The 15,192-nt window shown below is 42.3% G+C and overlaps 1 protein-coding gene across 1 annotated transcript in view; it reads right to left on the bottom strand.

Annotated features, from left to right (window-relative positions):
• Positions 1-15,192, bottom strand: part of LOC120057522 (seizure protein 6 homolog) — a 248,463-nt gene that overhangs the window by 126,135 nt on the left and 107,136 nt on the right. Inside the window, exons 6-7 of the mRNA XM_039006117.1 lie at positions 6,654-7,442; positions 3,218-3,357 (exon numbers count right to left, since the gene is read on the bottom strand). Of these exons, the coding sequence (XP_038862045.1) occupies positions 3,218-3,357; positions 6,654-7,442 (929 nt within the window). The remainder of the gene's footprint in view (positions 1-3,217; positions 3,358-6,653; positions 7,443-15,192) is intronic.

Genomic DNA, 15,192 nt, shown 5'->3' with positions numbered 1-15,192 from the left:
GCCTCAAAAAATGTTTTTATACCAGAGCTGTGAGAAAAGTTCTATATATTATTGAAACAATTTGGCGATTGTTTGTGAGAATGCCAACAGGTGTGGTTCCCGTGGGGGAAAGATTATATTGGGGAAAGGTTCCTGTGCAGGTTGCCATGGAAGCCAAGAAGGGGAGTGAGGTGTGTGTGTGTGTGTGTGTGTGTGTGTGTGTGTGTGTGTGTGTGTGTGTGTGTGTGTGTGTGTGTGTGTGTGTGTGTGTGTGTGTGTGTGTGTGTGTGTGTGTGTGTGTGTGCTCAAACACACATGCATGTGGGGTCTGTGAGAGGAAGTGTGTCGATCTGATGAATGGGCATGTGCCTGAACTTAATTTTATTCTTTAATTGTAGTCTCACCCATTCATTTCTAATGAACGGTTCTTTTTGACCGGGAACACCACAGGAGTACAAAAGTTAAATAAAACACCAAAAATGTAATGAAAATCATCAAAATGTGTTTTGTGTGTTCAGATGCCCTGTGTGGACAAAGTCATGGAACCTTATGACAATCTGATTAAATGAACTACATTTTTCAGAGAGAAAACTAGTAAACCCGGTCCAATTCGACCGGAACACAGTAGGAGGGTTAAGTGTAACTGTTAAGCTGCTGTGTTTTTCATGCTCAACAGTTTCCTTTCTATATCAAGAATGGTCCACCACTCAAAGGACATCCAGCCATTTTGACACAACAGTGGGAAGCATTGGAGTCCACTTGGGCTAGTGTCCCTGTGGAACACTTTCGACACCTTGTAGAGTCCATGCCCCGATGAACTGAGGCTGTTCTGAGGGCAAAAGGGGGAGGGTGTTCCTAATGTTTAGAGACAATGTGCTGAAATGAGAGTGCATATGGATTTACTTACCAGATCATCTCACTGTGTTCAGGCAACATGCCATGAGACTTTAACAATGACCCTTTTAATCGTGGCTGGGTTTAATGTAGGTTATCTCTGAGTCCACTGCATAGCTGAAAGGGTATTGGGACATGAGTGGGGGTGTATCATTGTCATTTGCTTATGTAACGGATGTGAAATGGCTAGCTAGTTAGCGGGTACGCGCTAGTAGCATTTCAATCAGTTACGTCACTTGCTCTGAAACCTAGAAGTAGGGTTGCACCTTGCTCTGCAAGGGCCGTGGCCTTTGTGGAGCGATGGGTAACGATGCTTCGTGGGCGACCGTTGTTGATGTGTGCAGAGGGTCCCTGGTTCGCGCCCGTGTCGGGGCGAGGGGACGGTTTAAAGTTATACTGTTACACTTAGGCAAACACTAAATTATACTGCATGCCTCCTTATCGTGCATAAACTGGAGATGACCTTGAGTGAACAATGGCCCTATCAGTCCTGGTAGTCAAAGGTCCTGAAGGCTTTGTATAAAGTTACTTTTAATTTAAGGGAAAGTTTTCACTAAGAGAAACAAGCAAGGTGGCTTTCAATCCACATAACTGAAAGATAGACAAATACCAGCAACATGCAATGTGGCCATGGAGATAAGTAGTGGTTTAGTCATGATCTGAAGCACAAAAGTCTAACTTAAATTGTTACTTTATAGTAAGTCCCTATGGTCAGCATACTTCTAGCTAAGTAATTGGTGGTCTGTGACTGGCTCTTTCAGCCAATGGGGAAAAACATAATTACTCCGTCCATTGCAAGAGGCAATTCATTCTCCTACTTAGCCAATGCCACACATACTTTCCCTTTACAAAAAGCATGTTCTCAAATATATATTTTGCTCAATGAGAGATTGTTTTGATTGTGTGTTTAATCAAGAAGGGAAGATTGCTCAGTGACCAATTTAGAGTATATTCAATTAATTGTTGTTCCGATTTAATCAAAACACAGTACTACAGTCATGGCCACTGAACCAGGAACTAGGAACACAACCCAAGATTAAAGTATTTACTGTAAACTACAGTAGTATGCAACTATTGCTAAAGAAATTGACTATGCAGTAGAATTGGTTAATTTCCATGAGACAAAATTATATAAATGATATGAAATGCACAGTTTGTATTGCATCATGCAATGTATGATAAATACATTGTGAAATATATTTTACACTCAATCAATGAATTATGAGATAATCTTATTGCTAAGGTACTGTTGATGCGATACAGAATTATACATTTTGTCTGGAAATGTAAATGAATCTAAATGCATTTTGACCTATTTAATGTAGACTCCACATAGATGAATTTAAGTAACTTATTATTATTTTTGCTAGGGGAAATAGACGCACCGTCCCTTCCTTCCCTGGAGAAAATAATGACTGATGCCTGCTTCCATAGATAAACATTGGATGCAGCCAAGACGGGACCAGTGAAAGAGATGCATTCAAAGTGAGGGCCCTCTGAATGCATGCTAGCAAATGGAACTCGGGGTTTGTCTTTTACCTACGCTTTCGCAAGCAATTTTAGTAGGCCATTGTGTCTCATTAGATCATTATGAAATGACGGCTGACTAAACATTTCGCTATGCTGTGGTGTCTCTGCTGCTGGGTCTGTATTGATTGTGGTGGGACTGTTGATGTGACAGCCCAGAGATAACAAGTTCCACATGAATGAATAGAAACACAACAAGCAAACAGCCCTGGCTGAATTCAGATTTCCCCTTACCACTCAAAGAGAACATTTTCAGGAATAACTATAATGGTTTTATTTTGAAACTGCTCTAGTTACAAGAAAGACACTTGCTAAACATGAAGTGCAGTTGATTTTTTTTCTTGTATTTTTTCCTTGAAGTCATGTGAAGCTCAAGACTTTGTAATGGCATAAATAAGCTGCACTCATAAATGTTGACATGAGCCATTTGTTTCATGAGCAAGCTGAAGTGTTATGTTAGTTTGAGATTCCAATAGATGCGTAGCTCATTAGCGTTTGGGCAGCTGAAAATAGCATAAAGGTGTAACACACTTCATCAGAGCCGCAGGCTCTAACGACAGCCATGATAATTAGGTTAAATGAAGGTAGGGAAGAGAGAGAGAGAGTGCTAGACAGAGCGGATTGTGGTGCTAAAACAGTGTGTCCAGCAACACTAACCCAAGGCCTATTGGCAAACCTGGACCTAACAGCCCTCCTCTCATTTCCATTAACATTAACACACTGAGCAGGTTTCCATTAAAACCTTGAGATGTGGGAAAGTGTATGGATGTGAACCCCATAAAAGGGACAACTTAGACAGTATCCCGTTTTCACTGACCTGTACTTCAATCCCGTATCCCAGGTAGACCGTCACCACATAGATGCAATCCACTGCAGGGTCGGATGACAACGCTGCAGAATGCTGCTGTGGAATCTTGATGTGGCCCTCGGGGTCAGTGAAATTCACAGTGCAGGGACCTGGCACAGGAGAAATGAAAAGACAAGTGATCCCTCTTCCCAGACTACTGATCCATCTCTGACAGCCCATCTGTGTCTCAGTGGCCCTCTAACCCCCTCATTAACTCCCCAGATTCCCTGCCTCTCAGCCGGGCCTTGGAGATCACGCCGCCCCTCAGCCATCTAGACCCACTGGAGAGGACAGCCAGGCAGCACAGATCAGGTGGAGCCGGCCTCTGCAGATTGGTTTGCCGCATGATCTGCTTTGTGATCCTGGGTGCCAGATGAATAGAAGCTGTCAGCATGGAAGGATGAGAAACACTGACTGGCCCTCTCCAACGCTGTTCCTGCCACGCTGTACAAAACTCTGACTAAAATCTAAGTAAACACTGTAAACGAGAGGCAGTCATGCAGGACACTTTAGGTTACTGCTAGGGGTTGTCATCAGGGTTTGGAACCGGTCATGGAACAGAATCAACATTTTTTTTGAGGAACAAAATCAGAACCGCGAACGAAAGTGAAATATACTGTTCTGGAACAGAACCATTATTTTAAATGCATGGAACCAGTTAATAACATTATTTTCCTCACAAAACGCAACAAAGTGCCTATGCAAAGCCCTACTCTTTCACTCAGAAACCTATTCTAGTGTCTGCTAGCCTGCCTGCTGAAATTGCATATGCACTTTGTTGTGTTATATGTGGAAAATAACGTTCAAAGATATTCAGAGTTCCATCATAGAAGCCACTCCTCTGTAGGTATAATTCTGTGGGCCTAATTCAGATAATGCATGTCATAACAAGATGCCCAGCGTGTCAAGCCAAGCCTTCTCCACCACCCTCTCTCGCACTCTCCCCACCAGCAAAATTTCAGTCGCATCTCGCACCCTACACTCGTCTGTCGAATGCATGTAAATAGATGGCACGCTCAAAAGCAGGCTGCTCTATCCACACTGATTGGTAGGGTAATTTAATGTTAATGTAAATGTTTTTAAAAAATGATTTCAGAGGTATAAAAAGTAACAGAAAGGACCCATATAAACCGTTCTTTTTTTTGTTTGTAACAGTGGAATGGAACAAAAAAAAAATGGTTCTGTTCAAAATGAAACGATTGTGAAATAGTTTTGGTTCCAACCCCTGGTTGTTATACTCTTTTCTTTGGATTTGGGGAAGGTTGTGTGTTTTTTTTATTGGGCACTGGAGAGGGAAGTTGTCACGCCTGCTCCCTCTCTCCCTCCCTGGCGCTCGAGGGCGCCAGGCTGCCAATCACTACACACTCCTGCCACCATCATTATGCACACTTTTTCTCTCGTCATGCGCTTTTACGCCTCAGCCAGATCATCAGGCTCCCATGTCTCAGCTGGCTCGCCAGGCTCCCACATCCCAGCGGGATCCTCAGGCTTCACGCCTCAACCGGATCGCCAGGCTCCCACGCCTCATCTGGTTTGCCAGGCTCCCACGCCTCTGCCGGTTCGTCGGGCTTCTACACCCTCAGCCGGCTTGTCCAGCGCCCATGCCTCGGCCGGCCCGTCAGGCTCGCCCAGGTGGGACGTCGGTTGGCGCCCCTAGAGGGGGGGTACTGTCACGCCTGCTCCTGCTCTCCCTCGAGCGCCAGGCTACCCAGCACTATGCACTCCTGCCACCATCATTACGCACATCTGTTTCCCTCGGCACGCGCTTCAGCGATTCATTGGACTCACCTGGACTCAATCACCTGCTCTCATTACCTCCCCTATATCTGTCTGTTCCCCGCTTCAGCATTTATTTATTTATTTATTTTATTCTCCCTGTTCTGACGCTGTTCCTGTCCTATTCCATGTCTGTTGATAATTAATTAAATGTTCACTCCCTGTATCTGCTTCTCATCTCCAGCATCGGGTCTTACAGAAGTACATTTTCCCCCTGGTTTACATTCACCCTTTTGCAGGTTTTACTATATAATGTCTTCCATCCTAGCCAAATGTTTTAATCTGCTTCCATGTGCCTGACACGTTCTGACCTTAGTTCTTTTGTTATTTCTTTGTTTTCGTGTGGTCAGGGCGTGAGTTGGGTGGGTTTTCTATGTTTGTTTTTCTATGTTTGTTTTTTCGTTTGGCCTGGTATGATTCTCAATCAGAGGCAGGTGTCGTTAGTTGTCTCTGATTGAGAATCATACTTAGGTAGCCTTTTCCACCTGGGTTTCGTGGGTGGTTATTTTCCGTGTCAGTGTTTGTCCCACACGGAACTGTTTCGGTTTGTATTTCACGTATCGTTTATTGTTTTGTTTCTGTGTTCGTTTGTTTCATTAAAATATATTATGGACACATACCACGCTGCGCTTTGGTCCTCCTCTCTTTCTCCCAACGAAGATCGTTACAGTGCCTCCCCTATATCAAGGTGTTTTGGTACTTCTGCACTACACTTTTCTGGGCGTTAACTTTTACTGTACCACAAGTCAATATAGTAAACTAGTCTAACTGTCTATCCTGCCCTCTATCCAACATTCATAATGACAATAGTGGTAGATGGATTGTTTTTCCAGATCTGCAATAGGCTAGCTAGCATCATACCACACATAAAATCATTCAAAGCTGCACCAATTTTCTATGTAGGTGGAGAGGCCAGGTACGTCATTGCACATAAAAGAACAGTGAAGACATGAAACACGCAAGAGAGGGGGACAATACAATTCTCCTACCTAGACTATTCTACAACACTACAATGTAATGAAAGTTCTACTCTAGGCTGTAAACTGCAGTGAAAATGTCATTTTAATAACGGTGCAAAAGCCCTGTGATTTGATCATTTAATTCAATTTGGATTAGTTGTGTGTATACTCTTGGCAGTTTATTAGGTCTAGAAAGGCAAAGTTGCAGGCCAGTCTGGATATATTTTAAGTTTTGATACTGAGATGTGCTGTCTGTTGCAAATCATCATTCTCCCAAGTCATTCTATAATAATGTGGCCACATATTGTATGCTCCCAGCAGGCCCGGTTATTCAGGAAAGCTTAACACACGCTCTGCCTCCTCTCCGATCCTAGTGGCTTTTCCTCGCGTGCCGAGAACCTAACGCTTCAAGGTCATGTGAAAATATTTGTAACATTGTGGAAGGGGGTGCATTTTTCTACGACACCTCGAATTGGACAGCCCCCGAGTACATTTTTAACTGTTGATAGTTTAAGTGATTTGACAATGCCTGCATTAAAGCTGCTACTCTAAAGCCATTGCATTAGGCCATTACAGAAAAGCAGCAGTTGCCAATTGGATGTAATTGAATTTACATACTTCTACTTCACTCTATACTGTATGTGTATGAGACCAATAGAAACAGAAGTTACCTGGTGTCTGCATGGTGGTGATGGTGGTGGTTGTGATGATGGTTGTGGTGGTCATTCCCTCATCCACCTCTCCTGTGGATACGGCGGTCAGTTTGGTGAGCTGGATGCCTGTTTTGTTCTTTACCCCTGGTTCCTCTGACTCACCTTTCTCCACCCTCACTGAGGTGGTCAGGACAGGGGGGGGCAGGGTGGCTTCCATGATAACTTCCCCCTGACCATTGGTGCTTCCATTCAGGAAGGGGGGGGCATTGGGGCTGCGGCCACTGACTGTAGGGGCAGTGGTTGCCACTACAGGGGTGGTCAGGGAGTCTGTGGTCACTGCCACCTTCTCTGCCTCCCTGGCCTTGTCTTTGACGAACTTATTATTCTGAGCCATGCTCACCAGTAGCCCAGGGTCTGTGGAAGCAGAGATGGTGAGGGGGGTTGTGGCAGCCACCGTGGCAGTAGTGGCGATGTCAGAGAAGGCAGGGGCGTCCTCGTGTGGCACCAGGCGAGTTGAGGCGTCCCCCGCCTCAAAGGCAGTAACAGAGCCAGGCATTGTGGGATGTCCTGCCACGTCTCCATGGTCTGTGAAAAACCGCTGGTCCCCCTGGAAATCTTTAGTGAGCAGGAGTTCATGTAGGGCGATGCCTCTGAAGACAGGTCGGTGGTTGGGGACGTTCATGGAGGATGCTGTGGTAAAATGGTGGATCTCACTCTCTGTGTCCTGTGTGGACGAGTGTGTGAAGGCTCCGCTGTCTGCTTCGACTCTCCTCTGGCCCCCAACATTTCCATTCTCTAGAGAAGACACTGGAGAGAAACACACCAACAACATGGAGGTATTAGAGCATACTAGAAGATAAATATAATACCAGAGAACATGATTCCTAAATATTACATTGCATAGAAAACATATTTTTTCTTTAAAGTAAAAAAAAGATATATACATTGGATACATATATGGCTCTGTTGTAATTGCAAAATCTGTTAGTCTAGGGTTTAGTCTCGGGTTAGGGACCCCCATTTACCAGGCTGTAAGGAGCATTATGAGTGGATATCTTGTCACATAGAAGGTTAAGTGCATTGGCTAGTGAGTAAAGTGGAACAATAACCACCCTGATTAACTAACTACTACTGTAGCCAAATTGCCACAAGAGGCCCTTAGAAAAGGCCCTTCAGGAAAAAACCCTCATGATAACCCTTTGATGATTCATTTGAATACCTTTATTCCTCCTTCTTCCAATTAGCCAAAGTAAAGGTTTTGCTCTGAATGTCTCATGATTACCAAATATAATAATGGCTGAGCCGTAGAGTAATTATTCCCACCTGCAGCGGTTAAGATGCAATCAGGAAGCCCCAGGGTATAGGTGCTAAATTCAAAAAGTGGGAGGGATGATAATGATAGCTCCAAATTGCTCTCATACAGTATTTCTATAAGTATCCAAAACCACAGTGTTAAATGTATTTGCTCTCAAGAAGTAAGGTCGGAAATGAACAGTGCTTTTGAAAGTGGGTCTTTTTTGCCGGAATGACGGCTTAAGTGTCAAAAGATACACCAGAGGACGTCTCTCAGGGTTAATAAAGAGCAACAACACGATCGTCTTTCATCTCTTCTACATTTATCTCCATTAGTATAGGGAATGCATTTAAAAAGTTCTGTGACAGATTAATAATGACAGTCCTCACTGTGAAGCCTGCAGTAAATCAGCATGAGTGTTCATTATCGCAGACAAGCTCTGCAATCACAGCCAGAGCGAGGGAAAGAACTGAAAGGAGAATTTCATCAAGAAAATGTAAATATTCGTCTGACTTCTGAGATAAAAGATTAAAAGACACAAGTTTTCTAAAAGACAGACTCTAGCTGAAGGATGGCATGACTTTCAGAATGTAGATTACCCCTAGTGTGCATATGCATGCACACTGGCACACACACACACACACACAATCCCTTGACCCACACTCCTTAACCACATGCCAGAGAAAGAAGTAAACCATGATAAAGCACAGAAAACACACAATCCTTGTAGTGGAAAACCACTTTGAAAATGGAGAAAAGTATGTTATCTTGCTACTGTAATTGTCTCCAAAACCCCAGACACAACTGCCAAAACAACAGGCAGTGTGAAGAGATTGATATGGTGCAGCAGTGATAACGGCTACTTCTTTTGTCCTTTATCAGAGCAGGACCTCAGTGAAATGGAAATAAAGGACTTACAAAAGCTCTCTGATGTAATACTGCCTTATCTGTCGTAAAGAGTAGGATATGCTGCTGGGATTTTATATACTAATTGTCCTTGACAATTTCAACACTTATGGTTGTGCTGCGTGGACAAATGTGACTAGTTTCAGGAAACTAGGTGCATGTCGCGCGTCACTACTTCACAGGAGAGGCATTTGAACAAAAACATAGGTTTTTTATCAAAATGCGTTTTTTGGCAGTAATGCCATCTGGAACATGTACACATTTTTTGCCTTAATAACAAACTTGTATGCCATCTGTAAATATGAATAAATTGTTTAATTACGAGCCTAGTTGGTTTAGCGACAGAAAAAGGCAGGAACCTTCCTGTTAGCCATGATTGGCTGAGATAATGGATGGACTGGACATGCCGAGAGATGAGTTCGGATTGATCTGCCATGTAGAACGCTTCTGTCTATAATATGAGCTGCTCAGTATGTGTAGGTAATCCTTTCTAACGTGGCTTTTTTGAAAGATATCACGAAGAACTGTGATAATGTTGCAAATGCTCTCCACTCTCCACTTCGAGTTTTGAAATCAGTGGAATTCCCGATGGAGTAGGATAGCTAAGGAAATTTAGAAAATTCAGGCATTTGATTGCAAATATGCAGATGAAGTCAAAAAAAGAACACACACAGGCTGTTATATAAAACACCTGTCTCTGAATTACATCTTCAAACTAAGCACAACCATGGCATCCGTAACAGAGTGTCACGATCGTCTTTGGGTGAGAGATTGGACCAAGGCGCAGCGTGTGCAAAATACATCTTCTTTATTATAAGAAGAGAGAAAACAAACAAGAAACGAACAACTATACACGAACTAACAAAATAACAAACTGACGACCGTGAAGCTATATAAACAAAATGGTGCTGACACTGACCATTACACACTGACATAGACAATTACCCACAACAGCTAAAGCCTATGGCTGCCTTAAATATGGCTCCCAATCAGAGACAACAATAACCAGCTGTCTCTAATTGAGAACCCATTCAGGCAACCATAGACTTTCCTAGACACCTACACACAACACTAAACCATCTACTCTCCTTAACCCTCTAAACCATACAACACCCTAGACAATACAAAAACACATACTTCACCATGTCACACCCTGACCTAACTAAAATAATAATGAAAACAAAGATAACTAAGGCCAGGGTGTGACACAGAGGGAGAAGCGTTTATACATGTATACAGGTAAGAGAGTCTAGCTAGCTACATTTTCAGATATTATACGTTTCTAATTTTGGCAGAAAATCATTTTCATTGCAAGTTAAAGCGTACTGTTAGCTAGCTAGCTAATGTTAGCTGGCTGGATGGCTCACTAGCTAACGTGTTTGATTTGATACGTGTTTGATTTGTGTAGTAATATTATTCATATCTCAGATCCATTTGCTTGCTAGTTATAGCCTAATGTTAGCTAGCTATTTAACATTGAACCTAGTTGGTTAGCTTTAGCGTTATGAGTTGGGATTATGGTTTATTGTTTAGCTAGCTACCTACATGTCTAAACAATACATTTGATTTGATATACAGTAGTGTGTGTTTACCAGAGACAGGAATGTGAAGAACAATATGACCTGCACCAAAGTCAAAATAGGATATGAAGCTAGGCCAATGAGACCGTGTCCAAGTTCTACATTTCTCCAGTAGAATGCCCTGCTTTTATTTCATCACACTCACAGCCGTAAGCTGTTTTCTGTAATTAGCTCACCATTAACTTGAAAATAATGATCTTGTTGTGAGTTTATTTTTCTGTAATAATGAATACAAATTAGCTAAAGTTAAGATGATGTCAGCTTTATGATATGATCATTATTTGAACTGGCTAGCTAACAAGCTAGAAACTAACCAAAACATTGTTTAGAAAGTTGCCTGGTTTGCTAGATTGACCTATACTAAATTCATTTTTAAACGGATGAAATCATTGGTTGTTTAGTACACTCCCGTACTCAATCTAAGGCTAAGGCTTAAGAGGGTGTGAATGATGCTGAATGGGTGTAGACAAAGAAAAACACTCCAGTAGATGTACCCAAACATTCAAGGGCAATTTTCTCAAAAGTGTATTAACAACTTTATCAACTTTCGAAGCAGAATTACTTTACCATTGTTGATCAACTGTAGTGTATGATTTCTAGCTCTGAGTCAGTTTTTTTTTTTTTTTACATTGGATAAAAGCAATTTCAAATGTTGGTTCATAAGACTGAATCGAGCCGGTCGGTCACAAATAGAGAGATACAACTATTCAGTAGGATGAATGTATAGTGAGTAAGTTTGTGATTATGAAATGTCTAATGTCTAAATTTATCCCAAGATTAATGACAAATGATGGTTCACATGTACTGTAGGTCTGACATTTATCTCAAACTTCTCAATGTCACTTTCCTCTCAGAAAATAAAAGAGACACTCTTCACAGCTCTCACCTTTAGATGCTTTCCTAAATAAAATAGTTTGAAGCAAAGCCATGTAAGCGGATGCTTTATGCGTCCTCCAAGATTTGATTAGTAATAGTGAATTCACGCTGTTGTTAGAAATAATCACGCCATGACTAAGGAGAATCCGATGTCGGTCGATAATAATGATCACAATTTCACAGAGTGCAATTCAATTCCTAAACAGACCTGAGCTTCCCTCCAGAGACCTATCTTCCATTGTAATCGAATTTGCCTCTTGACACTGTGCACTGATGCTAGGTGTTACTACATACTCTTTAGACGCTAAGTAGTATGGATTATACTAACTCTCCCTGTGGCTGAATGGTAGTTTTAGGGTTGACAGTGAGGAGTCAAATGAAGATGTTTGCACACCTTTTTGTGAGCAGGACTGTCTGAAGCCTTTCAAATGGAGATGTTGACTCACATTTTTAGATCTTTTAGAAATGACTTTGCTTTGATATTTTTCAGAGGGAAAAACACAGAGATCCAGGGGATCCAATCATCCTGGTGAGAGACAACATCTGTACCACCTTTTTAAAGTCAGTTGGAGTTACCAGCAATGAGACTGACACCAGGTGAGGTAAGGAAGAAATTATCCACAAACATGTTTACTCCACGTCAGTAGCACTAGGATAAACAAACCCTTTACAATTCCAACAGGGTGAAATGTAAAAAAATGTACTTCTACAGACCAGCAAAACCGATCAAACGATCAAAAACAATACTTCTCACAAAATAGTTCAGTCATAAGAAACACAATGCTCTACTTGAGCTGTGTGCCCTCAAGCAGACTCCAGCTTGCCAGTTGAACACAACTGTAACTTATAGCAGAGAAAACTGAACCCAGGTTGAACTGTTGGCTGTGTTTTGGTTTGCTGCCTGCATGAATTAGTTGTTACAGAAATAGAGAAGACATCATTCATTCATATTGTATGCATTATCCTGTAGTTACAGTAACTACTGTTTATATTGGGCTACAGTAGACTAAAAAGAGATCAAACAAAGCCATTCACCCTTCATCTCCCAGCTCTGCTCTGACTGTTCTCAGCTGTCCAGGACACACCATCTCTACTTCATGTCACAAACACATGCTGCATTATCTAGCTGCTTGGTGACATCTGGGCACAACTCCCCTCTGAACTGGCTGTGTTTAGTGCTGGAGGGAAGCCTGGTCTATGAATCAGAGTAAATACAGGCAGAGATGGCTCTGTGGCAAGCAGACCAACCACAGGACAATGTACAACAGCCAACAAGCCCAGGGCCTGCATGGCTGCACAGAGACAGTTACCACAGTCGATTTCGATCTATTTTCCACCTCATGCTCTTTCACAGGTTGACACCCTCTCCCTCATACCATCTCATCTTTTCTCTCTTTCCCTGGTACATCTCTCCAATCATCTCTATCTTCACCTTTTTATTCTCCTTTCTTTTCCCATTTCTTGGAATGGATCTCTCTATCAAGAACTGTGACTTAGAGCACGAGCAAGTGAAATGGTGAGAATGAATCGTTTCACCAAGGCAATTAAGACACACTGAACAAAACCACTGATGCTCTATGGACATCATTGCCTTCCCCAAAAAATTCCAAAAAGGAATTCTATGGTACATATTGAACTGTATCATTTAGCCATCCCCCGATGCTGAATGATGGCCTGAAACACACATGGATCTGGAGACTGTTTTGACACCTTAATTAGCTTGCGCTCTGTGGGTGACAGTTTGTTTTAACGAGGCGGGAGAGCTGCCTAGCACACTTCACATGGGGAGAGATGAAAGGGTGTCGTTGACACAGACAGAAAATGAGTGAGATATCCCAGAGCGGGGGGTTCTTGAAGCTACGGACCCCAAAGAGACAGTGTAAGCCACAGAGCTGAAAATACTGAAAGAAAAGCAAATCTCTAGGATTCGATCCAGCAACCTTTCGGTTACCGCCCAACGCTCCTATCCGCCAGGCTACAAGGTAATAATCTGTCATTCTGCCACCGAGCAAGGCAGTTAATCCACTGTTCCCCATGCGCCGAAGATGTGGATGTCAATTAAGGCAGCTCCCCGCACCTCTCTGATTCAGAGGGGTTGTGTAAAATGCGGAAGACACGTTTCAGTTGAATGCATTCAGTTGTACAGATGACTAGGTATCCCCCTTTCCCTGTTCCTCTCTAGTGGAGTGTATTTTAGCCACACAACCTGGAAGCTGAAAAGCATGAATCTGTGATGCAAGGATATACAGTTGAAGTCGGAAGTTTACATACACTTAGGTTGGAGTCATTAAAACTCGTTTTTCAACCACTCTACAAATTTCTTATTAACAAACTATTGTTTTGGCAAGTCGGTTAGGACATCTACTTTGTGCATGACACAAGCCATTTTTCCAACGATTGTTTACAGACAGATTATTTCACTTATAATTCACTGTATCACAATTCCAGTGGGTCAGAAGTTTACATACACTAAGTTGACTGTGCCTTTAAACAGCTTAGAAAATTCCAGAAAATGATGTCATGACTTTAGAAGCTTCTGATAGGCTAATTGACATAATTTTAGTCAATTGGAGGTGTACCTGTGGATGTATTTCAAGGCCTACCTTCAAACTCAGTGCCTCTATGCTTGACATCATGGGAAAATCAAAAGAAATCCGCCAAGACCTCAGAAGAAAATTGTAGACCTCTACAAGTCTGGTTCATCCTTGGGAGCAATTACCAAACGCCTGAAGGTACCATGTTCATCTGTACAAACAATAGTACACAAGTATAAACACCATGGGACCACGCAGCCGTCATACCGCTCAGGAATGAGACGCGTTCTGTCTCCTAGAGATGAACGTACTTTGGTGCGAAAAGTGCAAATCAATCCCAGAACAACAGCAAAGGATCTTGTAAAGATGCTGAAGGAAACAGGTACAAAAGTATCTATACCCACAGTAAAACGAGGACTATATCGACATAACCTGAAAGGCCGCTCAGCAAGGAAGAAGCCACTGCTCCAAAACTGCCATAAAAAAGCCAGACTACGGTTTGCAACTGCACATGGGGACAAAGCTCGTACCTTTTGGAGAAATGTCCTCTGGTCTGATGAAACAAAAATAGAACTGTTTGGCCATAATGACCATCATTATTTTTGAAGGGAAAAGGGGGAGGCTTGTAAGCCAAAGAACACCATCCCAACCATGAATCACATGGGTGGCAGCATAATGTTGTGGGGGTGCTTTGCTGCAGGAGGGACTGGTACACTTCACAAAATAGATGGCATCATGAGGTAGGAAAATTATGTTGATATATTGAAGCAACATCTCAAGACATCAGTCAGGAAGTTAAAGCTTGGTCACGAATGGGTCTTCCAAATGGACAATGACCCCAAGCATACTTCCAAAGTCGTGGCAAAATGGCTTAAGGACAACAAAGTGAAGGTATTGGAGTGGCCATCACAAAGCCCTGACCTCAATCCTATATAACATTTGTGGGCAGAACTGAAAAAGCGTGTGCGAGCAAGGAGGCCTACAAACCTGACTCAGTTACACCAGCTCTGTCAGGAGGAATGGGCCAAAATTCACCCAACTTATTGTGGGAAGCTTGTGGAAGGCTACCCGAAACGTTTGACCCAAGGTAAACAATTTAAAGGCAATGCTACCAAATACTAATTGAGTGTATGTAAACTTCTGACCCACTGGGAATGCGATGAAATAAATAAAAGCTGAAATCAATCATTCTCTCTACTATTATTCTGACATTTCACATTCCTAAAATAAAGTGGTGATCCTACCTGACCTAAGACAGGGAATTTTTACTCTGATTAAATGTCAGGAATTGTGAAAAACTGAGTTTAAATGTATTTGGCTAAGGTGTATGTAAACCTCCGACTTCAACTGTATATAATACTTTACTG

The sequence above is a fragment of the Salvelinus namaycush genome, chromosome 12 (assembly GCF_016432855.1).
Source record: "Salvelinus namaycush isolate Seneca chromosome 12, SaNama_1.0, whole genome shotgun sequence".
In the NCBI taxonomy this organism is placed as follows: Eukaryota; Metazoa; Chordata; class Actinopteri; order Salmoniformes; family Salmonidae; genus Salvelinus; species Salvelinus namaycush.
This window is presented reverse-complemented; position numbering and strand designations above follow the sequence as displayed.